This window comes from Strigops habroptila, chromosome 1, assembly GCF_004027225.2.
Source record: "Strigops habroptila isolate Jane chromosome 1, bStrHab1.2.pri, whole genome shotgun sequence".
NCBI lineage: Eukaryota > Metazoa > Chordata > Aves > Psittaciformes > Psittacidae > Strigops > Strigops habroptila.
Genome location: NC_044277.2, coordinates 139,482,493 through 139,509,559, shown reverse-complemented (window position 1 = coordinate 139,509,559; position 27,067 = coordinate 139,482,493). Strand labels below are relative to the sequence as shown.

General features: G+C 38.1%; 1 protein-coding gene across 3 annotated transcripts in view; it reads right to left on the bottom strand.

The window, feature by feature from the left end:
• Positions 1-27,067, bottom strand: part of RBMS3 (RNA binding motif single stranded interacting protein 3) — a 712,107-nt gene that overhangs the window by 23,261 nt on the left and 661,779 nt on the right. For all 3 annotated transcript variants that reach the window (XM_030490138.1, XM_030490143.1, XM_030490152.1), the window contains one exon: positions 14,069-14,179. In XM_030490138.1, the coding sequence (XP_030345998.1) occupies positions 14,069-14,179 (111 nt within the window). The remainder of the gene's footprint in view (positions 1-14,068; positions 14,180-27,067) is intronic.

Sequence of the window (27,067 nt, the reverse complement as noted above, 5' to 3'; positions counted from 1 at the left end):
GCAATGCAAAACATAACAAGATCTTCTAAACTTACTCTCCTCCCTCTCATTCTGATACGAGGTGATAGAATGAGGAAGATAATCTGGGAAGGGAATCAACACTGGGGAAGACATTAATACAGATAAAGACACTGGTATTTCCTCCTGATGAATGCCCTTTATATGACAGAGCTGTCCAAACAATACTTAAGGACCAAGAGCAAAATGCCTGACAGACAGGCATGATAAGTTACGGCTCAAAACATTTGCTTGCCAGACTGAAAGGGTGATTTTTTCTTCTTTCTCTCTGAAAATCCTTTAAGGTAAATTCGCTCCATGACTGCTGGCATGCAGCCACTTTTCTATAAATTCATATTACAATGCTGTATTTCTAATGGACGGGGTATGGTGTTTTTCCATTTTGCTAATGAGAAAAGCTAAAGGCCATTACTTGTTCTGATTAAGATCCCGAGGGAAGAAATGTGATGTGTATATTACTAGGCCATACGTAAAGGAAGTATGTGGCATTTCTAATCAATCAGATGAAAGGTAGAAAGAAAACGTCTTATCCTGTGACTGCAGAGGAAGAAGATATAGGGGGAAAGAAATCACAGAAAGTGTCTTTAAAAGGTGACTTATGGGAATCAGTTATAATGATATTAGGATGATCAATGACTATAGCTACTATCTGGGAAGGATGTAATTACCAAAATGAAAACTTTCAAATGGAAAGTCTGATCAAGGGCAGAGGTACTGTCCTATTTCTCAGAGGACTGTCAGCTCTCATCCAGGCAATGTATTACTTGTCCCTCACAAGCATTACCACACCACCAGGTTGACAAGTTACACACTTCCCTGGGGTGGGAGCAGACCCAGGGAGCAAGGGGTTGTGAAACTTTGCATCCAGCTCAAAAACGTGGGTAAGTCTTGGCCCAAAGGCAAACTGAAGATAAGGAAAGACAAGGCTGGGAAAAGGCAAAATGGAAAAGAGAAAAGTCCCAGTCATGACTGGGCTTAAGGAAAGGCTTTGCATTGGTGCACATTTAAAAGAAAGGAAATGTTGTAGACATTCATATAGTGAGTTATTCATCGTAAAGGAGATCTAACAAAAAAAATGTACCAATGCTCAGTTTGCAGAAGGATACTCTGGAATATCTGCTAAGATATTTCTATATGCAATTTCTACATGTTAATCCTGATGGCACAGAACTTTTTAAAAATGATACCTGATTGAAATACTAAGCCCAGAGACATTTTTTCATTCCTTTTACAATGTCTGTATAGTTACAGCTAGAAAACACTACAAAATACATGCTCCAAATGGCAAAATAAATGAATCGAACTTAGAGGTGGGTGTTCTAGGAACAGACAAAATCCTTCGAAGGTGTCATAACACATATTCAGAGCTGTAGACATATATTTAATAATACATTAATTTCTCAGAATATTATAAATTACTGCTGAGTATTAAAACTGACAAAAATTCCAACATACTACATCCTCTCTAACAGTATTCCAGATTAAAGAAATATTACTGTCAATGACTGCAAAACTATAACAAGTGATAAGGCCAGTAGGATAAACTGTCTCATGCACTCTCCCCAGTCCGTACTAGGGTATTTAGCTTTCCTCTATGGGACACCCACTGCTTCTTTATAGATACTTGGGAATACTTCAGGTAGATCCATCTGGGAATAGAAGAAAAGGCTGTAACACTTTTCCCCATCTGCCTTAAAAGAATAGTCACAAGAAACACTCGGACTGTGAATCTGGAAAATATCTTCGACCCTTCCTTTCATCAGAAGGCAATGCTGGGAGACATATTCTCTTAAATGTCATTGGTGACAAGGGGTGCCACATACAGTGTTGGAAAAAAGTAAGAATCACAGCTGACAAAGCCCATTTACAAGCTATCAAAGTGAAATTCAATCATCTTTAGCTTTCCTTCCAGGCATATATTTAAAAAAACCTCTCCCCAGGCCCCAACAGGAGTTTTCAGTGAACTTTTCTGATCCCTCTGCTCCACTGATGTGAAAAGGAACAAATGCTGCACGAATGCACCTCAGCTTGTACAGGCAAGTAAGCAGGATGGGGGGAAACAGCCTGGCCTCTTCTAAATGCTGCAGCCTAGTCAGCGAATTGTTCATCTCAGGAGGATCTTGCAGAGTACCTATTTGTAGGCTAGGCTGTCCTTTCTTGTTTTTTGATGCACTTCTGGCTTTGGTGCATGGACTGACTGGAAAGCTCAGACATTTTCATTTTGCATTGGTGCTCATGGATCAGCAAAATGTTCCATTTTCCTTTTACACTCAAAAAGGAAAAAAAAAAAGATTAAGTGCTGTGCAAATATTTGCAATGGAGAGAGTCTTAACTCCACGACATATTTTCTTTTCCAAGAATATGACAGAGATGACAAAATGGCCATTTTTCTATCAAATAAATTTATATCAACACCTTTAAAACCATCGGACTTTGCATGATTCACCTTACAAAGAAGAATTGCTGCTGACATATGGGTGTTATACTGAACTCCCAAGCTGCACTCCTAAAATACAAATTAGCAGAGTTCACATTTAGAAAGTGTAAAACTGGCTATTCCTGAAGCTGAATAAGGGCATTTGCAGATTCCTCTCACTTAATGGCTGATGTCAGGGACAATGAATTTAATCTTAGGATGGAGGAGGGGGGTGGGCTGCCGGCCTGTCCAGCCGTAATATCCCCTAATAGCCTTGAAGGAATTGTAATTGTGAACCAAAACAGCATCTGCTTAACTCTCATCCCAGCCTCAGGACTGTAACTTTTTGCTTGTTGTGAAGGATCATGAGAAAGCTACACAGAGCGTGAAGATGAAAACAGAGTGAGATTAAAACCATTAAATACAATCACCAAGACACAGCTGTCCATAGTGCTAGTGAACTCAAGGAAATATAAATGCCAAAATGTATTTGACACTCATGATGGCATGATTGGCATGGCAATTTAGAACACTGAGTTGTGGGTAAACTTCTAGTTTACAATCTTTTTCATTATTATTATTATAGAGGACTGATTGTTACAGATTATTCTGAGAAGCAAAAAAGTTTCAGCGCTAGGCACACTGAAGAGGTAAGGAGTAAAGCCAAGAAAATATAATGCTGATCATGACATTTTACAGAAACTAATGAAAAGGAAAAATGGATTTATAAGCCTTGAAATGTATCACTTTTTTCTTTGCCTTCTGTTGCAGGTTAATTACTTTAAATTTTTCCATCAATCATTTTGATTTCCAATTCTCTTACACTCAGTTTTAAACAAATGATCGAAATTTCAGGAAGGTTGGTGGTCTTTTGCTCTCAATAGTTCAGGCACAAGCTATACAAATAAAATAAGGAAACCTCCTTATTCAGCCACTGTCCATACACTGAATGGAATTTGTTTCTACTATTTCCATATTTCCCACAACACATCAGGGAGATTTGAAGTTGTTGCTACTTGTATTTTTAAGTTTTGAATAAACTTCGTGTAATATAACAATTCATCTAGAAAGTGTAAAGGGAAAAATGTAACCTTTTTCTTACACCAAAGTAGAAAACCTCAATTAAAATAAAATACAATGAATTGAATTATGGCCACCTTGATGAAACAAATATTTATTACCAGAAAACTAAGATTCCTGAGAAAAGTCCATTATCTTCTGGGAAGATAATCAGCCCTACTAGTAGCTAGTTAGGAGAACCTGCATATTAAAAGAAAGGCAGTAAAGTAGTTTTTGCTAGAAAATTACATTTGGCTACTAAAATTTTGAGTACCAATTTGGATTCTGCGGATATAGGCAAGGTCATGAATGGGAATACTATCATTGCCAAATACTCACTTTACATTGTTCTTATATTTTTGTCACTCTGACTAGCACTACCAAAAATGGCCATTGTAAAGAGAACAAATACAACCCACTTTTTTAGCCCAGTGCTGATGTTTTAGGTAGGAAGGGCTGGCAGCAAAGCAGAATGAGGGTTATGTCAGTACTTGAGGAAGTGAATAGTCAGGTGCCTTAGTGGTTGAAACAAAAAGGTCAGTCATAGCATCTTTGGTCTATACTGCAAACCCTTCGTACAACTGTGGATGGCAGGCCAGAGAACACGAACAGTATGAAGTTTTTTACCAGTGAAATCAGTTTGGATCGTAGACATATTATACTGATTTGAGGGAAACACTCAAGGGAAACACACTCAGCACAGGAAAATGGAGTTAAGGCTGGCGAATGCACAATAATTTGGACATTTAGATACTAAACTCTTAAGAAACAGTCTGCTGCTCTATTACAATGCTAAAATTAAAAGGCCTACATCAGTAGCATACAGGTGTGCCTATCACATTTGAAAACAATAATGTATCTCAAAGGATAGAGCAGTCCTCCACAAGACTGGGAAACAATTTGCCTTTTTGACATACAATTGCTCCCTGGACCCATCTGGACGTGGTGCAGCTCTCGTCTGCCACACAGTAGAAATCTGCCGTGTTCAACAGTTCATTTACCTTGCTGGAAAAACAACTCAATTCAGCAAACTCCCAAATTCACTCGATGCAGCTGCTCTCAAGCCCCTTGTTACAGCTTAATGAAATGTGCTGACTGAGTTGTTTCATAGTAAACATTAGTTATAGCAGAACTCTTCTCCCAGATTGAGTCTTTTAGGAGCAAGAGGATTCTACAGTGCTATAGCACTGACACAGAACCACCCATAACTCACAAACAATAATAAAATACCATCTGAGGGCACAGAGGTTATTGCCATCAGCAGCTCCCTATGGAATTGTAAATCATTTGAACAAAGCTTGCCCTTTTTTTGAGAACTTCAGTCTGAAATCACTGTATAGCCAGGATCCCAGTGTCTTACAATGTATGAAGACTCTACCTTTAGTTCCTTCATTTAACCTTGCTTTACAAATGAGTTAACCCTGAGCAGGTCGCTCTTTCCAGATGAAAATAAGAAATATATCTCAAAAATACTGTTGACTTATCTTAGAGGAATTTTAAACCTTTGGGCTATTAGTTTGCCACGTGGATTAAGTGTGAAATGCAGTGTGCGCTGAAGTTCAGTGGGATACACTGTGGGAAAAGGCAGTGAAATTCAATGGAATATTATTTTTGCAAGCATCTGCAGGTCCAGGCCTTTGCCTAACACAGAGGTTATGTTATTTCTGTCACTGTGATTACAATATGAAAAATATCGAACATCCTTCAAACTAAATTAACTTTTAACTTGTTTGTGTGCATTTTCAATAATGTGGCAATGTGTCAGCCCCAGAAACACTGCAGCATCTATAATCTAGTGTTTCTTTGAAGTCCCAGTGCCCCTAAAAGTGTAGTTTTCCCTATGAGAAAACACTGGTAATATAATTCAAAATGTACCCATCCCATTGAAAAAAAATAAAGCCAAAAGCAAGCAGCACAGTTATTAATCCACACATACTGAAATGAGTCAATCTTGACTCTTGGACTCCAGTGTTTTTTTGTAAACGAATACTGTGAATGGTCACTTGCAACATATGTTTACTCTTTGACTGTGTAAACTGCAGACATCATAAATAAAATGTTATTTGGATGTACAACACTTTTCTGAGTCTTGGTACATCATGCTCAGTAAACATTTTTAGAAGTTTTTACAATTTCCTGAATTCTCAGTACTTAAATTAATAGAAATTAAAAATTAAACTATATTACCTGTTTTGAACTGAAATAACAGTATTTCTTTGCAATGAGAAACAGGTTGAAGATGAAAAAAGGCTGTTGGACCACTGCTCTGTTTTTGTGTCAACACCTGAAAGTCCCTCCTGCAGATTTTGAGGTGTTTGGCCCAGTTGAGTTCTAGATGTCCCAAACAATGACCTTTCATGGTTCATTTCAAACACTAGTCTAGCTCTCAATATATTAGCAATTTCTGCAAGATATTCAAGTTATGCTTTCCCTATTTCACCTTCAGATCCTAATTTATATTGTTGGCACCATCACAATCATCTCCTCCTTTCCATTGATGCCCTTCACATACCTACACTGTATTACAAGCTACTGTTGTTTATCACCTTCAAGCCCTTTCCTTTCAGCTAAAGTTTACGGCATTTGTGATTGAAGTTGATACAATTCAAGTACTTCACCTTAGACAGAACTGGTATTGTGTGAAGGACTGCAAGATTGCTTAGCAGAAACTAGTCATTCTTCCATATAATTTATCATGTTGTTCTTTTCCATTAAAGATACAGCCCCTTCAAGGATTTCATGACTTCTTGCTGTGCTTACATGCACTTGTAGCATGTAGAGACATGATCACAGGACTGTTTCCCAGCTCTTGACAGAGAAGAGTTGTGGAAGCACCACCTCTGGGAGACACTTCTTGATTTTCACAGTTTTGAAAAAAAAAACCCCTCACCTCTCTAAGATCCTCAATCTTGTCTTGGGTTACAGAGGCCTCATAGAGTTTGTCTGCACCAATATGATTTGGATTAATTACTTCTATGGAAGGCCACATTCATAATTTCTGTCAGAATCACCTGAGTCTACTTTAAACACAGGCAGGACAATAAAAACAAGTTTCATTCTAATAAGGCAAAGAGATATGTTCTTGATTACAAAACGGAAAACGCATTTACAAAAGAGAAAGACATCAAGAAAATACAGATGACAGACCTAAAATTTAGAGTACTTTTGGTTTCCACCTTTTATTGAGTTTGTCAGTTGTAGGTGTGGCAGGATGTTTCAACCTAGAATTATTTTCAGCTCTTTTTAACCTGGTATTTGTTCCCCTTTTCTAGTGTCTGTTAAATAAAGATCCTTTTTCAGCTAAATCTTGTATAAATCACCGAAGCCAAACCAAACTAAATGAACCTTCTCTCCCCAAAACCTGCATTGCTATTTGCACTATCAACACAATTTAACATGAATATGTGTGAACATACACTTTTCCCCTCTTAACATTCAAAGCTTTTAGGGGAATGATATAGCAAAATGAGTAGCTAGAAAAATGAGTTTGCAATCTTCGTTCATCTCTCGCAGACACATGAACAAATTTCTGGGAGTATAAATAAAGGTGAGCCTTCTGGGGGAGGTCGTGCTGCAGACCTGTATGTCCTATACTATAAATTTTATGGCTTTTGGTTTCTATTCACTATTCCTAAACACAAAAGTTCATTTTACATGAAGTGCACGGCTATCACTAAATTGCAAACATGCTTTGAAAGAGGTGGCTTTGAACTACATTACTATTGTTCTTCAGTGTCCTTCAGGTAGCACTTCCAGAAACCACAAAATATAACTACAGCAGTCATATGTAAGAAAATGTATGAGAAACAAGACTTCAAATATTCCAATTCACAGATATGTGAAGTAAGCTGCAAATTAATTATATGAATGACATTTGTCTGATGATGAAAATGAAGTTATATAGTTATGGCTTTTCTGGCTGATACTTTTTGCTTTGCTGATCCATCACTGTTGCTTTGTGTTAATTTAACATTTTATCACCACAACCAGGGCGTTGAGTCCTTCTCTGAAAGGGAATCTGGGCTAATGTCACTTTGAGTCAGTAGCTGATACCTCAAAGAGAGGCAAGGAATCCTCAACAAATGCACTTTTCATTTGTGGAAGTGTCATGTGAAGGTAAAATTTAACACACAATAAAAGCTACTGACACTCTGGGCTTGTACAAAGGGCTGCTTGAACCGAAACTGGAATTCCTTCCATTGGTGTTTATTCTCCCTTCAAATTCCCCTTTCTCTGCCTATGTCAGGCAGTGGCTTCAAAGGTAGGCACAAATTGCACATAAAGGCAAAGAGTAAGCCACTGCCAACAAATGGTAGGAATGTAAAGCTGAATTCAGAAGAGGAGGAACACTACAGAAATTGAACTTTATAAACTCTTATTAATTAAAAAATATGATCTAATGACAGCTATGCTCAAATATAGACTGAACTGCCTGCTAAGACAGCTGATGATAAAGACCCTCCTCTACACAAGGGCTGATCAGTCCAATTCCTACAAGAATCTGTGGGACTTCAGGATGGCCCAAAACAGGAAAAGATCCCAGCTTTCCTTGTTCACCCTAGCAGGTGTTTGACCTATAATGTCAAGTTTTTTTCCACCCTGCTGCTGCACCTGCGGATGTTTCTGTATAGAAATGTCAAGTCTATTTTTTAAGATTGCTAACCTATTTGTCTCAATAATGCTTAGTGGCAGTGGATTCTGCAAATTGATTAAATGCATCAAAAAGTTATTTGTTCCTTGTTGACTGCTTGGAATCCGGTGCTTTTCAGTTGCACTGAGTGCCCCTTTGTTTTCTCAAATTATGCATCAGGCAAATTGGAGCTGCCTTTCAAAAAGCTGTTTGGGAAGGAAGGTGCAGGAAGAGTTACTTGTTTTTTATAAATCTCAAGGGAGCTTATGCTGTTCTTCTTTGCAACAAGAATAGTTTCTCCTTAAGCGGATCTCCTGCCCCAGACAGCCCCATGTTAGCCACTTGCATTTGCCCTGGACCTTGGCTGAGTAAACGGACAAGGATGATCTCTTAGTTGCAGTATAAACTAAGGTAATTTCACTTGCAATGGGTTCAGTCCTGTATTTTCCACACAAACAGTAACTGAAACAGTCAGTCAATAAATAAAATAAAAGAGCTTTAAGATTAACAACTGATAACATGAAAGGCACAAGACTGCAAAGAAACTTTGCTCCTGTAACTCTCCAGGGACCTTGCGACATACAATTAGAATACAGAGTGCTTTTTGAACAAGGATCTGAACATCAGGGGAATGCAAAGATGTTTCAGCTCTGTGTAGTGTAGTATGTGCAAATAGAATTGCAGATTAAACATGAAAAAAACACCCTATCTAACAAGGCAGTTATTCTGCTGAGGCCTTTAGGTGACATTTTTAAACCACTGGTGACCATGGAGTATCCAAAGGAAATAAAAGATAAAAAACTTATAACAAGCTGCTTGTTCCATTGAAGGGTTCTGGAGATATCATCAAGCTCCACTGGCAACAAAAAGAACCAACAAAGTGAAAGATAAGACTGATGTACCTGCATAACAAGCCTGTTATTCCAGTGAGAGATAACTGGTGATACTATAAACCAGGAAAGCTGAGTTAGGGTGGTTTGCAGTTTCAATAGAATCCCACATTACATAAATGCAGTTCTTCCACCTGACTGCATTTTTAATACAGAAGTATCCAGAACAATTAAACAATTTTTTTTTAGTGGGTTTTGTGTTTGTTTGTTTAAAAAGTGCAAGGAAGAGCTTATTTTATAAGTTGCCTATTATGTTTTTACATTAGAAACTGAAAGCTGAGTGAACTATCTACAAGCGTGAGGAACAATTAAGCAGCACAGTTGAGCTAGCAGTTTTAGTAAAAATCTGGCTTCTACTCACTCTCCCATTGGTGCAGGCCTCAAAGGTTTAAGATGAAACAAGACTACGGTAAGGCGGTTCCAAAAGAGAGGAAAAAAAGAAGCTGGAATTACCCTTCTGCCAACAAGGACTAACAAAGGCTGCCTCAATCTGTTAGATGACACTGGAACCCAAGCAGTATGTGGAATGGATGCTAACAGCAGGGAGGGGAGAGAAACACCAAACCCAGAAAATGCAAAACAGAAATCTTCCTTCAGGAATGAGCAGCAGAGGAGAAAGAATAGAGCAGATCTTCTTCCCACTGAAGTGGCAGATTATTGCTGCTCACGGCCAGACGTGGAAGTGCTGCAGTAAAAGGCAGCCAAGCAACAGGGACTGAAAGCAGCGATCCGACTGCTCAGTTTTTATATTTCTAAAGGTTTTTGTATTATATCCACTCAGGCATCAATCACAACTTTATTAAACCACAAAACAGATGTCAGTTCAATGGCTGTATCGGAAACATTTTGAATGACAGGCTGATGATGGAACAATTCCAGCCTGCATACATTTTTAAACACATATTAATGCTGCTCTTTCAACGCTGCCCTTACAGACTCCCTCTATGGTACCTTTTTTAACAGCAGACCTAATTATAGATTAATATTACATAGGAAAAACAAGACTTACTGTAATAAATAATGATACTAAACTAGTAAACAAAAGAAAAATTTCCATGTTAAAACTGGTTGTCTGTCTTCACATTATGTTTCCTGGCATTAAAATTTTATTTTAATACAATTGTAGGAGCTGAGGGTGGGTTGTCACCTTACTCAGAATATTCAGAGTTATTGCCTTTTTGCTGTAATCTTGACATAATTTACTCTTAGGATTTCTTTACATGTTTGCCCACAGCCAGTGCACCCATGTAAATGTTTTCTGCTCTTTTTTAGTGAAGAGGTAATATGAAAAATACATACAAATATGGCAGAAATAATCCCTTTGGCAGATTCTGGATTCAACCCCTCTGCTTAACTCCAGATTTCAGGCAAAAAGGGGAGGTGATCAGAGCAGCATGCTTACCTTTCAATTCATCAGTAATATAAACTGTATTTTCACTGGCAAAAATGAATTTGATTTTCATAAGGGTAGAGAGGAATTATGTTCTTGGTGGATGAAACACAAAGCACAGTAAATGGGAGATGCAAAAGCTGTACAAAATTCTCTCACAGGAACATAGAGTCGAGTTGTCACAAACTACAGACCGTTACCTCCTCTCTTCCCTGGTGCCTTATACCATCCTCTGGCCTGGAGTATTTGCTGCAGCTGCATGTTTTTATGATGTGGGCAGTGAAATCAAGTAAAGATGGATTTGGGGTTTTCGCTTGGCCTGGCATCTTGATAGTCTTAGTGCATCCTCCTGATTAAGGCGTGTTTAGTATAGCAGAGATGTCTGATTTTATGCAGACAATTCAATAATAGATAAGAAATCAGAATATTTAAAAAAGAGAATAAGATAAAATACACGTTCTTTGGGGGTTTTGGAGAGAAAGAAAACTTTCCTAGACAAAATTCTTCGTGCTTTCTGGTCTGTGCTTACTGCAGCCAGTTACTGAAGGCTTCCCATAGCACAAGGGGAAGGCAGCTGGCTGTGAGTGGGTCTGTAGGAAAACTGCTCTGTTTTGGCTGCTGAATTGGATGGTCCCAGCTGGAAGCAAGCAGCCCTGCCAGCATTTAGCCAGAAATGCCCTCCCTGGGCTGGTGACTAAATAATCAAGTGCAGGCAGGGATGGAGGCAGCTGCCGCCCAAAATCCCATGGGTTTTAAAGTGCGCTTCAGGACTAAGAGATCAAAACTCAAATGCAGTTTTTGGTTGATGCAGGAATTGGCAGAGGCCGCTCTTACACAGGTAGCTTGCCTCACTGAAGGGCTAAAGAGTGCTTCTCCGTGAAAGGTTTCTCCTGTGGAATGGTTCCAGCCTGGGCAGAGTATTTTAATCTTTCAGTAGAGCATCTAAAGGCAGAGTAATTCCCACAAGGTATGAGGCATGCATAGGCCCTTATGCTATTTCTCTAGCTTACTCACTAGAGAATAGATTTTCTGTTGAAACAATATTTTAGAAACCCAGCATTCATCCTGAATCAGGCAGGTTTGGAAGTGGGTTTGAAGTCAACTCACACTTCAGTGACCACAGAAGGCTGCTTTGGCTGAAAAATGTTACGTTAATTAGCAAAATGGTTTGTCTAAGGAAGTGAATGTATAAAAACCTTTTAACAAAAACTGCTTTGTATACTGCAAGCTTATAAATTAAATTGGGACAGTTACAGCCAATACTGAGCAGAACTGTTTGCGACTTTCTGGCTTGTTTGCTTCGAAAAATCTCTCTGGTTTCTTGAATGAGAGCTGGTGGCTCTTTATGGCACCCTCTTGCACAGTTTTAAGGATAAAATTAAAAAATACATTCAGAACATAAACATATAGTTTTTGTCTTATAACTCACATAAAACTTAGTCCAGCTGAGGTATTCACAAGAGCATGGTTTGGACTTTGTCCAATTTGTCAAGGCTTTATGCTCAATGCTCCTCTCTCTGAACTGAAATTCAGACTTCAGAATAAATGAAGTAAAACTATCTCTAAATGAATCATATGTGTAAATAGGTTGACCATTTCCTTCACATTTGTTTTCAGGAACCGAACACATTAGGAAGATACAATTTCAAGTCAGGATGGATACATCCAACAAAACTGCTACTGGCAGTCCAAATCCTGTCACTCTCCCTTTTATTCCCAACAGGAGGAATTCCTGATGACCTCCATGATTATCCTGCTTGCATGAGGACTTTAACTGAATATGGTGCTGATGGTGTTTTTACCAAAGAGAAGTCTTATATGTGATAAAACAGGGTGCCACTTGAGATTTATGAAAAGCCTATGGATATTGTAATACCCATCAATCATTTACTCTTTCTTGCTCTTTAAGTTTTCTGTTAATGAATTCGGATTTTTAAAGACACTAAATATAAAACTGTATGGTATACCTCTGAATGTATTTCAAGAAGTTATCAGGAAATGCTGTGACCTTGAAAGATACGACTGTGTAAAGAGCTAGGAAAAGGAAGGAAAGATTTTCTTTCAGTTGCAGTAAAATAAACTCAGGATCTTATTATTGCCCTCTAGATCTCCCACTGCCTTTCAGAGTCTGCCCCTGCCTCCCCAAATGATTTGTTACTACAAGCATTGTAATAGCGGTCTTGAGTCAGAAGAGAACATTACCTGGGACTTTCATAGCATTAAGACTGCGAGAAAACGATCACAGAAGACAATGTGTGTAAGAGTTGTAGAAATTAAAATGACAGACAGAAGGGAAAATTCATAAGAGCTGCCCAGCAGCACAGCCATTTTCCATTTCCTTGTCTTCATTTCTAAACACACATTTGAGTGACAATAATTACACATGCAGAAATTCTCAATAGTCCTCGTGTTTCCTGCAATTTCATGTCCTCAGAGGGAAATACCAGAAAAATGCTGGTATTAGATTTGAGATATAATTCCTACATCTTTTGACTATTGAATTAAATATTTAAAATAACAGGAATAAACAATAAAACATTGTATTTAGGTTTTGTCAGAAGTAAAGACAGAAGTCTCAGATCTTACCAGAGTTTTTCTTAAATAAGGGGGGAAAGACACTGGAGTAAAGTGGTTAAGTAGACACAGGGGGCTAAGTAAGTGTGTATAGATGCAACTTTACTCAGTATCTATTCAGTTTTAAAAAATAGTTGGAAAACTGTGTTTCTATCGATTAGTATTAATGGGAGAAATAGAAAAAAATCTAAATGCATAATAGATCTTTCAAGTAATTATTATGTAAAGAGTATGTGTGATAAAGACATAAAAGTGTAATGCTTATGCCTTCATTTTCTTAAAAATATACATGTCCATGCAGTGTGCACACATTCACATATCAAACAACCACTCATTTTGTGAAGGCTTTTGTACTTCAGGAACTTTTCAAAGAGTCGCAATAATTTTTATTGAGTATTTTTTACCTTTCTCTGACTCTGGGGGTGTCACTTGAGTCTGACTTACACAGCTTAAAGAGAAAATAATTGTTGAAATCTGCACGTTTAAATATATACTGGAAATACAGCTGACCTTGACCCAAAATCACATTTCTGAGCCTGGAGCAAATTATGTATGGCTGGCTGCTATGGTTTAGAAGTGAGTAGTGGATCCTACCATAAAGCCAAAACTCCCATTTCCTAGAGGTATACAACTTTCTGGATTGACGTGCAAGAAATTTCTGACAAATTGATATTGGTTTATATTTACATGAGAATTAGTACAGATAATTCCTGCTAAGTACAGAGAAGGTTTTGTTGACCTACTGTTTTACTACTCATACTACTTTGTCATTTTTGTTCTATAACACCTAGTGCTGACTGTATGATGGTTTTAGAAACATATCTGTAAATACATGTTTGTGTGACATAGCGATATGAGGATATGTTTGTGTCATACATCATGTTTCCATTATAATGAAAGGCACTTTGATATCTTTGCTCAGACGGGGCCAGAAATCTCTGAACATGGAGAAAAATCGAAGTAAACCATGGCAATATTAAAATGGCAAAAAGATGAAGCACTGAAAACCCAAGAGCAATACATTACCTTGAGAAAGTAAGCAATGAATGTCTTGCAATACTGAGAGTAAATAGTATAATCTATGCTCTTACCGTTCCTGTTGTGCCCAAGGAAAGGTGGTTCATTTGTTGGGTCAGGGGGCCCATCATGCTTGCTGGCTGCATTGACATAGTGTGGTCCATTGTCGGTGTTATCACAGCACCCTAGAAACACACATCGTTTACACTTCAACATTTCACTTAACAAAAGAAAGGCATTCTCTAAATGAGTGAACCTGGCTGAAAACCTGACATGAATCTTAAAAGAGACTAATACATCTGTCAGAGGAAATGTGTTTTGTTCCTATTGACAACCAAGCTACACACATATATTATTTGTACTACTAATGAGGTCATTTTATGTCGGTTCCAATTAAACGTCATTTTTTACTTCATTGCTTCAGACAAACAAATGCATATGTTCTTTCTATGATGAATGCTACTGTACATTGCAAAATGCCTGTCATTTCTATTTTTCCATATCCTATATGGAACAATCTTACAGACAGAACACATATGTCCCCAATTTCCTCTGACTTCTAAAACCTTTAGTCTCTGAGATCTTCAACCTATTATGGTAATTATCTTGGATTTTTCCAGTCTCAATTAAGAACCCTTACTCATGACACTTTATAGCCTATTAAGGAAGACCAGCTACTGACAGTAAGTTTGGTTGTGACACCCACTTAAAACACATACACAGTGTTTAAAAGCATTTTTCTTCTCCACATGAAAAACAATGACATTAATAACAAGCAGCACATGAACTAAAGCAAGAGCAAGACTTTGAACAAAAATGAAACAAAAGACATGCCAGAGGAGCTTTGGAGAAAGCTTCTTTGCCATTCATATTCCTGGGGGTTTGATCGCCCACTCCCCAAGCTACCGTGTTGGTAACGTCATGCCTTAGTGAAGTGTTGATTCTCTTCAGTTTTATGGTGTAAAATACTATTTCCCGTGTTGGTTAGAGAAAGTCAGAAACAGAGCGGTCCACTCTTTTTCTTGTAGTTAGTGAAATAAGGAGGCATTTCCAGCCATTTCTTTCTTATACAAAATAATAGCTCTGCTTTGTGCATATGTATGTTTGCGTGCACGCATTATAAATTTGCACAATCACATCTATTAGAAAGTGTGGAAAATATGGATGAATGTATTTGCTTAAAAAAAAGGGAAAACCAACTATCTTTTTCCATTGAGATTACTGACAAAATCCTCCACTGAACAGGAATCTTAAATAAAATAGTTCCAAAAACCTCAGCACACCTGTTCTTAAGTGTCTGTCTCACCTTTATTACTGTACAGCTATGTGACTGCATTGCCGAGGATCTGATTAGAAGCAAAAGATTTCAAATTTTCAGTCACAAATAAAAAATAAACAAAAATAAAAAATGCTGGGGAAGTACCAATTAATTTTTTTCTCACCTTCCAGCAATATTTTGTCTATGCACATCGTGAGAAGAAGTAGATTCTGCAGTCTCTGTGAACTCATTATTTGCATGCAATGGTAAAGAGGAAGTAGGCTCAGCTTGGTCAGTCCTTTTTGAAATACCCTTAACATATGAAATACATACATGCTTGTTTTGTGTCACATAGCGGATTACATTCCTTGCACTGACAAGAGTCCCTAGAGAAATTTGGCAAATCACAGAAACTAGCCTCTATAGAATATCTGTCATGATTCCAAGTAAATGCTTATAAAACAAGCTGATCAGTGTGCAAGTATCAAACCTGCAGTACTTGTGAACACGTTGGACTCTTTCTTGGCTATATTAATTTGCACTGCTTTACATTGATTAACCCATTGATTAAGTCATTCTAATGAACTACCACAGGGCTAACCTTCTCCTTGTTGGCACTGGTCCTTACAAATCAAGATAGTCACAAACTTTCACCACAAAATTTCTTCCAGCATAGTAAAGTTAATATTTTATTCAAAAAGCCCTTCTTTCTTCCTTACTTGACATTTCTCTTTCATGCTTCTACATTTTTCCTGAAAATCTACCTTTTTGCTGAAAGTCTGAACGCAAATTTGTGGGACATTCAACCCATTTGGCAGTCCCTGCATAGTAGATTCAGTGCAAGAGTGTGAAGTACCACCATGCCCAAGCAAAACAGTGCTCTTGCTGTATGTTCAAAATCAGTGGCCTGGGACACCACACAGTCAGAAGAGTTCTTGGGGTTTGGACACCCACCTGTACTTTTTGGTTATGGTAAGAAATCATTCAGCTTTGTGCAGACCAAATCTGTCAACTGATAAATAGTTTTCAATTCCCTCTAGAAGCAGTTTTCTCCTTTGGCTTAGAGATGGAGAACTGCATCAGGGCTTTCTGTGACAGACAAGGTGAGCTCCCACTTGTGATGTGTGATGGGGGTAAGCAGAAAGTCACACCTGCACCACAGCTTCATGCAGCCCTGCACTGCCAGCAGCAGTGGCTGCAATTAATTTAGGATGTCCCAGAGCCTTAAAACACCAAGCTTTCTTTGCAAAGATGTTTATTGCAAAGGTATGGTTGGAGGAACCTGCTGTGATTACAGATGTGACAGACTGATAGCTATTCCTGTGTATAAATTCAGGAACCTGGAAATGAAGAAGGGGCCGCGGTGAAGAAAGACTTATGACAGAGCGTAGCAAACACAAGTGCCAGACACTCAGTGGAAAAATCTGATAGCAAATGTCTTTCAGTAAATAAGAAGACAGACACGTTTTGCAAATAAACTATGTAAAAAAATATGGACTGGAAAGAAAATATATCAAGCACAAAAAAATTGCTCAGAGACAGTAAACATATTACTTTTAAATAGAAAATACATATATTGTAGTCCCTAAATACATACCGTTTAATACATTAGGAAGAGAAGTTGGGAAAACAAATCAAGTATTTGCAGCTTTCCTAAGACAGCTTAACATATTTGAAGTTGACAGCTACCTAGAGCAGAGAATTGCATGCATTTGCCAGACCATTAATTCACCAGAGTTTGCAGAATCCTCTTGTGATCACATAGGGAAAAAAATTCTACTTAATTAAGGAAATATCGTCTGGTTGTTAGGGCAACACCCAATCTCCAGACCATAATGCATTTCATAATACATGCTGTCAAGTCCATTCATATTCAACTTATTTAGCTGTAGAAGACAACAATGTCTTGCATCAGACGTTGCCATCACATTAAAAGTAATTTGATTCTTTTCAGCCTGTAACAGGTATTTGCTGATAATCATCCACTTGGCGACTGGCGAAAGCTACATCAAACATTTTTCATCTTCATCTGTTTGGATGTCTGATTTTACTGAGTTTATAAACTGTATAGAGAGACATCTTAGCATGGCACAATACTACTGAGGGCCCAGCTTAGTTAAAAAAACCTGTAGAAGAAATTATGATGAGGTTTTTGCCACTGCCTTTGCCAAAAGTAGTTGGCCTGCCAATTATTTAAGCCTGCCTTGTTGTCTCAGTATGATTAATATTTTTTTATACTTCCTGCAAGAAATTGGTTACTATAATGACTTTTAAATTTGACAAGCTATTCTTGGCATATAATGTCATACTATTCTGTCAGTGCTACAGTGGCTTTAAAAGAAACTAACAGGGCAAATGGTAAGGAATCAATGACACAAAAGAAAATGCACGATTATAGTGACACTGTGATAAACCCAAGATACATTCATTGACAAACAGACTTTAATTTCTCTTCACTTTATTTGGAAGGCCTTGCTGTTTTAAAATTCTCTAAGCTCTATGGACACACCTTTCATGTAAGAAAGTGAGTCTATTTATCTGAGAATATTTTCTAGTCCATTATTTGCAAAGAAGAAGTCTGACTTCATCAACTATGAATACTGTTCACTCCCTGTATGACAACACACTGGAATCACAGGAAGGACACTAAATACAGCCTGTTTATTGCATTAAGTAAACTTCTTTAAATACTTGCCAATACCAAATACCAAAAGGCACCAGCAGGAATTAAGTTTATGTTGGTACAACAACACATGCCACCTTACGTGCTTTGAAGGGTGGGAAAGTGACATCGGAAATAAAAAGTGTATTAGGAGGCTTTAGGAACAGAGTTCACTAGTTGAGAGATGCACTCGGGGGCCAGTGGGCGGAAGACTAGTTAGTCGCAGCTTTCTACAATAATGAACTGTATTAAAGGCTTCTGTTTTATTCCAGTATTCTAACACTGATATTGGACTTAAGGCACAAATACCAGCTGAATAAATAGTTTTTAAGGCTGTCAGTAAGCATCTGCTTATTTGACAGTTTCCTTTTTCTTTATTTAGGAAGTTTTAACAAGTTGAGCATACTTACAAATTCTAGTTTGTAAATACTGGCCAATGTAAAGCCAACAAACATTACAGCAGCAAACTTACTTTCCAGATTTGTTTACAGACACATTGTGCTGTCATATAAGCACCAGGTCATTCCATCTGAAAAGCTATTACCATACTATCAAGCAAATGTCTTTATGTTATCGAGAACATGTTGTTTCTTGAGGTGTTATTAAACTGAGTGAAAGGATGACTTTCTTTATACTTATCAGACAGACATGTCTGTCAAGAATTAATATGAAAAAACCCCAACATGCATACTTTTTTTTGCAGATAAATGTACTCTCTCTGCATACTGAATAAATGATGACCATATTTATATTGATTTACTCTTCTATATAGATAGACTTGTCTCATCTTCTTGGGTTGCCTCTTACAGATAGCAGAAAAAACAGGATCCCCTTGTCAGAGCAGTGAGCCTGGTGAAGTATTCTGAGCCAGCTATTAAGTGGCCAAACTTCTGTGCCTATAGTAGGATGATTAAAGGTAGCTATGAAATCCACTCTGCTCTCTGTCATCAACTCTGCTGGGAATATTTGTTGATATTCCATAAAAACTGAATAAAAACCTATTCTTCTTTTCGCAATGAAAAGTTACCGATTACCTTGGCATTTACCAGCTCATCAGAAATAAAATCATGATTTGAGTATGGTGAAGAAGATCTGCAGACATTGACTAATAATGTATATTTTGCAAACCTTAGGATTTGATTTGTTTTCATTTCATAACATTGTTGAATTTAAAAGCTCAAACCCTGCACTAAATTAAAGCAGCTTTAACTTTGGAATAGGCAAACCCTGATACAGAGCTTCAGCAACTTTGAGCCCTGTTTCTGTGGCAAATATTAAATCAAAACTGTAGTATTTTTAATCTTGGGCATAAATTCAAATTCTTACCTGACATCACCTTCATACCTTAGTTGAATTTCCTTGGAGCAACAGACACATTTGCTTTCTTTTTCTCATTTTTTTTCTCTGTAAGTTTGTGACCTTTTTTCCTCAGTTGAAAGTATGTGTCATAGGTCCAAGACAGTTACCACCTAGAAGTAACTGGTCTTAAAGGATAAAGGATCCAAATATAGTGTGGTAAATAAAGAATAAGGTGACCCTTGCGTACCACTTTTCCTATAGCAACAACCAAGGTTTTGGATGGTTTGTTTCCCATTGTCCTTCTTGCCTTTAGCTGTATGTCCTGTCTCCTAGTTTGAAATACAGCTTTTGATAATATACAGATACTAACCTCCACATATAAATGCAGATTAAAAGAATACAGAAATGAGAACATCAAGAGATAAAAAAAAATGCAGTTGATGCAATAGAAAGAGTTTTGTATCAGTAGCTGTGTGCACAAATAAAGCAATAAGTGCAACTATATTGGTACTGGTTAATAAATACACTACATGAAAGAGTGCCATTGTGATACGATGTCAGTAGTTTATGCTCCTACCACAGTTGAAAAAACAGTAAGTTTCATAGCGTCTGTTAATCTAAAAGGAATTAAAAAAAAGAGATTGCATTTCTGTGGCAAACAAAAAGTTGCCCATGTCACTCAGTGCCTAAAGTGACTTCTGCATGGCAACTTAAATCTTTGTACCCAAAATAAGGTCTCAAGAGAAAGGCCACTGACCAAAAGGACAATATTTATGAAGGGAAAACATACCTGAATTGCTAGAAGGACTCTGAAACAGAGTTTGACAGCCCTGTGCTATATCTTTGCCCTTACTGTCTGCACATGCACGCTGACCACAAGGCCACATGCTCTCACTAGACTGTGAGAGAAACAGTAGTTTTCATACCATTCTCCAACTTGCCCTAGGAATAAAATAAAATTACTGGTATTATGACCCCAAAAAAATGGGATTAGTTTTGCCCTGCTAACACAGGAAGGAGTCCACAGCAGTTAGGAAATGACCTGCTGCCGTGGGGCAATTCATTCCAGCAAGTTCTGGAGCAGGCAGAGAGGCCACAGACAGCTCTTTCTCCCTCTTCTGAAATATTCTAGAAGTGAACAAGAAATCACATATCTTTTGTTTTCTTCCTACCCTTCAGTTTATAAGTGCACTTGGCTGTATGTGGCCTTATATATTCACTAACGAAAGCATCCTCTCAACCCTCACATAAGGTTTAGCATCTCCAGAAGACAAAGAGGAAACACAGAGGTTGTGATTTGCCTGGGATATAACCATTGGAATACATGGAACAAATCTTCTCCTGCCCTTCCCACCATCAGATTTTATAAATAATATCCAAAGGTCTTTTAATTCCATGTCAAAATAAGCAGAGATTTCAAAACCTTGACACTATTAGGAAAAACAGATCTTTATTTCCTGCACAGAACTCTTGATCTATACCTAATTAGTATGTGACGTATGCTAAGGTGGTGTGCTTGGCAAATCCATTCTGTTTATGTTCATATACATATTTTCTGATGTGGACTAATACCTTCACCCACTGTCTCCCAGTGGCTGATGTACCATCCTACTAAATGGAATCAGGAGTCTCTTGTTTGTGGACTAGATTTTCTTAGTGTTAGAATGGAGTTTCATCTATTAAAGCTAAATCCAAATAATATTTCCTCTCCAAACAGTTCTGCTGTGTTCCCTCCCTTCATGCCTATAACCAGGCATGAAAACTGACTTGACAGCATATCCTAGTTCTAACAAGGTGCAAAATGGAAACTATTGAACAGCACAATTAAAATATGAGTCAGCATCAGCGTTTAGTCTAAATTTTCACTTCCCTGCCTTACTGGGTTCAAATGAAACTTGCAAAAAGGGTGCCATATTTGCATCCTCAGTAGTCTGATCTTACATATATATACTCATATATACACACTTATAATTGCTTACGGGAAGACAAATGATTTTGCCATTTCTATCACACCCACTCAGTCCACACTGTTTTTTCAACATGTGGATAATTTGATTGATGTTTGAAAGTCTCAGTCCAGGATTTATTTTGACGAAAGCAAATAAAAGCAGCAGTGACAGGTTTTAAAGCTTATTATTTATGAGCAACATTTAATAAGTGATGAGTAAGAGCTTCTGTTATTGGCTGAAAACACTTACTTGATTTTACTCAGAAAAATATGCTCAAAATAGAAGAAAAATGCCTAGCAGTAAGATTTGCCTCCAGAGCTTGTGCTTGGATGTGGAGGAGCAGAGCAGGTTGGTGGCATGAGACTCATGTGCAGCATGTTTAATGTGGTAGGACCTTGGCTGTCCCTGGGTGTTGAGCCTTCCAGGCAAGGTGAGGCAGCCCTCCCTGTCTGTGACTTCCCATGAAGTCATGACTTGAGACATTTGATGAGACCAAATGTCTGAAACACTGCGCTGTTGATCTCTTCTTTTCTGGTGAGATTTAGTACATATGTCATTTGCCAGGCACAGAGACTGGCTAACTAGGTTTGGGGAGGAAATGTCTAACATTTCTTCTATGTGCACTTTTAGCCTCAACACTAGAATGGTCAGTGACAGGACAGCAGCTGTGATCTGTAACAGATGTGCTGTGTTTCATTTCCTGCCCGAAACCAGGAGGGACTCATGCTGTGTGAGCTGCAATGTAGTGGCTGTGCTGGAAGAAAAGATTCACTCATTAGAAGGACAAATACTGACACTAGGAGACATCAGAAATGCTGAGGAACTAGGTACCAACAGAAGAGAGAAAACAACCAAAAAGCCAAACAAACAGAAAAGCAGACGGGTATTATAACCCTACATATCCACCAGAGGTAAGATGACAAAATGACATCCTACACAACCACAGCCAGAAGAAAATGGTATGACTGTGCATGGTGTTCTCTCCAAACATAGAACGACCTAACCACAACCAGAATTGGATGGAAAAATCTGAAATATTTTCAGCTTTCAAAAAAGTGAGGTGGCATCACTGAATGAAGCACCAAGGAGAGACTGAGGTGCCAGAGTGGCAGACAGTGCTCCTTTGTGAGATCCCTAATCCTTGAGGAGACAATGGGAAGAATGGTCAAGAGAATGGTAGATATCAGGATGCTTCTTGCCACTCCAAGGTCAGACAGACCTCAAAACCAAGACCAAGGCACAAATTTTCAGTAGTGCCTTCTTACTTTATATTCCATCATTAAAAGTAGTCTGAGCCTATGCATTACTTGTGCCTTTACGAATTTCAACTATGTTTTGTCTGACTCTAACCAGACCAATTGCTGGTTGGATTTGATCCTGTAGAAGCCAAATGCCACTAACACATGGTTTTTGTTGCACCTGGACAACTTCACTATTCTTAGATGATGTTTTCAGTGACACCTGTGCAGCTTTCTGTTGTTTTGAACAACTGGTAATATCAACACAATCTGGAGAAACTGTGGCTGCAAAAATGTCCTAACCTAAAAGTTCTGCCCCTGATGCGCGAGACCACAAGAAGCCAGTAAAGCTGATGGCATGTACTTCATGTACTTCAAAGCTAACCACATTTAAATCAGTGAAGGTACAACTGATGTAAATGAAATAAAAATCAAACCCTTAGTTTTTTGTCCATAGTCAGAAAATAAGTCTATAGAGGATGAACACATTTTATAAATAAGAATGTACTATTTTAAGTTCTTGTTTACTTTAAAGTACTTCCAGTGAAACCAGCTCATTTGCTAAAATAAATGCTTGAAATTTCTAAGTACCCCTTCCACCAAAGACCTCTAAGTGCTTTAGAAACTGCATGATATATAGAGGACTTGGGGCCTGGTCTGTTATCGGTTCTGGAAGCGGTTTGGATTTACATCTGAACTCTTCCAAGTCCACAAGTGTTCAGACTGTGGGTACAGCCCAGGTCATCACCATTGCATGGCAAAAGAGAAAAAGGTGGTTTCGACTACACACTCCAGTCCAAACGAATCGAGAAAAGGAAACATTTTACCTCTTGGTCATGCTGTGCAGATTGAAATCAATAATACAAAATGGCTAGTGTAAGTCTACTTTGCTCCACACTATTGTCTTTTAAAATTAGATGAAAATATTGAGGAAAAGCACTTTAAAACTGACCCTTGTGAGTAAAGCTTCATTGTGCAACTGGACCAGCTAATCTAAAAATTAGATGTGAAAAATTAAAAAAAGGTGTAATTTTGGTTATTTTTAAGCTAAAAAGAAGAAAAAAGAAATAACTGATCCAACAAGGATTACTTACTTTGTTTTTACTATATCTATAAATATAAATTGATATCTTTTCCCTTATTTTCTGTCCAGATAAAGTCACTCTTGGGCTGAGATCTTCCTTATAAAGTTTCAGCCTGGAGCACATTTTTACAGTTGAGTTATTATCCTTAAAATATGAGTTCATACTGGAAATGCTGGCAGCCCTCTTAACTATTGTATAGCAGTGAGCACAGCTGTAACATGTTAAATATGTTGAAAGTACATGGGGGAAACAGAGTGGCTCAGAGGACTGGTAATAGAATAGGGAGTCTCAATGCTGGGTCGCCAGGTTTGGTCATTGCTGGGACTGAAAGTCATTCTCAAGCTACAGCTGTTCAGTTATGTCCAGGCATCAGCTACCCACAGAGAAACTTCATCAAAAAAATACATTACTGCAACTGGTGATGTCCAACTTCCCAAAGATTGCAAAAGATTCAGGGATGAATCCCCACAGCTGCATCCCCGCAGGTTAACTCCAAAATGAAGGGCACTGATGGAACAGAGGCGAGAGGCTTTCACCATCACTTCCCCACATACTACCCCATTTACAGAGGATGCTTATCACCAATGTATCACTACTACGTCTTTTCAGGGCACTCTGTCAGAAAGTTGTTAACCACTGAAGACTGATCCCGAAAGAGCCTATTTTCCACATTAGCGAATGGACCACATCCACCCCATCACACTACCAGTTCCAGAGGAATTCTGGTGATACTGGTAAATAAAGGTAGAAAGAAGATGAAAAGGTACTTTTTTAGCTCCCCAGCCACCGTAATGCCTAGAATGACCAAATACTTTATTACTACCTCTCTCTTCATTGAGAGATGGCAACCTCTTGCTATTTACAACAAATTATAATCCGTTTCAACCTATCCTAAAACAGCAGTCAATTTTTGCATAAGCAGATGAATGCAGAGGTCTGCATTTCTCAGAATCAGGCTGCCTGACTGACTGCAGCCTTTTGTCATAAACCAAAGTAGCAAAAAAAAGTAGTCAAAGCAATATGGTCAAATGAAGTCCAAGTCTGCTGCTTGCATGTGAATGGATTTATTGGAGTAAATTAGGTAAGTCTTTCTGGTTCACATTTATCCACACATGCTGCATTAATCTCTATAAAATCTTTGATTTAGTATAGCCTTTTGGTGCACCACTGTTTCCTACCAGTCACTGTGTACAAGCCCATGTGAACGCACAGCAGACAGATCCTGACATATGATGAAGACGTTCTTTATTCCTTTATGGCTTTGTGTCTCCACACACAGTCTGATTTGCAGAATTTTAGGTTGAAGTCAAAGATGTTATTCTGGGCTGCTTTCCTGAATATCTTTCAGGTATTTGAATATTGTAGAGGTGCTCAGTTTTCTCTAGAAAAACAGTTGATGAAGAACTGCCTATTAGCAAATACTGCTGTGAAAATGCCTCAGACAACGTACAGCACCTTGTTCTGCTGCCAGAGAATAAGTTGGTGGCCCACTACTGTGGTAAATGTATCAGAGTGAGCCTTTGACTAAGCGGATTACCAGCCTCTTGGAAAGCACAGACTGGGCAGATGGGTCTGTCATGAGTTCAGGACAATGTCTTTTACATGAAGGCAAGAAGATCTCTATGCTTTGGAGGAATAAATCACAGTACAAGCTACTGAAAAAAAGGCCAGCTGGATGGTATACATATATTGCTGAGATGAACAGTAAATAATTTGGAGAAAACACTTTCAGGGAGAATAAAACATCACGTGAACTCAGGTCACACTCAACACATAACTGTGACCAAAAGAATGAAGTAATTGGAGCTGTCAAAATGCAATGCTTCCACTGTATTTCAAAATGACATCTCATTTCAGAATATATCTAAATTTGAAGGAAAAAAAAACCTCACTTAAAATTAGTTCAGTAACCCAGAAATCAAAACAGAAAGATTATAGATATTTTGTCTTTGTTCTTCCCCTCACTGTCTCCCCACTTTCCTGGAGTGGAGTCAAAACAACATTTTCACAACTTTTCCATGTCACTACCCTCTCCCTTTGCACATTTTCACTTCAAGACAAGTTTTGATTCTGCCCACAAAGTCAAATTATTATTCACAGAGTACTACATACGTAATGGTCTCACCAGTCCTAGCCAGAGGCAAAAGGTAACCTCAGAGGAAAAGGAAACATGAAACATCCAAAGGAAGATAAATAGGAATGAGATGATAGGCAAAAGGGTAATACTCCCATCTTTTCTTGAGAGCTGTGTGGATAGAAAAAACAGAGTGCTCTAATTAATTCCAGAGTGATGGGGACTCAAAGGCTGGACTCTGTGCAGTGCATGCTTGTGAATCTTCCTCTGTGTGAACCCCCTTCCTCCAAAAAAACAAACAAATGCTTGTTCTGTCTTTGACATCAAAAGACACAACATAACTAATGGCAGATGTTCCGATAAACTCCAGTAGAGACCAACTTCTTGGCAGCCATATTTCTGTTCTGCAGTGGCTTTTCCAGGCACACAGAAAATCCACTTGTGAGACTGAAAAGTACATGAAATGGTTTTCTGGTAGTGTTTCTTGTGGTATTTTCTAGCACTATTTCTACTATCGAGAAACTGCAGTATCATGAAAGACCCTGTTTTGTGGTGCTTCAGCTCAGTGTTTCACTGCAAATGATTATAAATGCAGGGAAGTAATGCAGAAATGCACAAGCTTGAAGCATAAGATCAGAACTAGATGAGGACAAATTTTTAGCAGAAGCTGTTTGCAACTTCAATGGTTAAAAATCTCCATAACCTAACAATCACAGTAACATACAGATCTGAATTTACTGAATTTGACAAATTTGGCCTGAAATCCTTGCCACACTGAAATCAGTTAGAGTTTTGTCACTGACCTGAGTGCTATCAGGATTTCACATTGCTTTAATCCTCAGAGAAAGATGCCAAACTGCACATTATTATTCAGGTATACAATAGATGTTTATACCACAGGCAGATTGTCATTAATTACTGCAAGCAGAAACAATCTTGCTCTTGTTTTCAGATTCAGACCGTAATTGAGGGATATCACTTATTTAACAACCCAAGTTTAAATTTTGTGTTATTTTTATTTTCTGCAGTACTTGCCACACAGGAGCCTATGGCTGCCTGCAGAGCTGTTTAATCAAGAAACAACTTCTCATTTTATCACAAGACACTGATCTTGTCTAGAAGCTGAAATAATTAACAAAGATCAGGACAACCAACCTCAGAATAGGCAGGCAGCAAGTCTAATAACAACTTCCAGTATGAAACCATATAATAAATACTTGTTATGTGCACTGAGAATAATCTTTAGGCTGAAATGTTGCTATAAATTATTCATACAGAAGTTTTGAACAGTAAACAAATTTATGAAGATAATGATCTCTTTGCAATTCATGAACAAAAGTGGGGGAAGGGGTCAATCCCTTTATACATTGCAATGTATAAATCCACCAGCTGTAGGCATAAAGTACTGATGCAGAGATTCACTGCAGAAATTATAAAATAAGCCCTGAACGTTTTCTCTTTCCAGAAAGACAGCTTTGAAGAGCAACTGCAGAGCCAAATAATTTAGC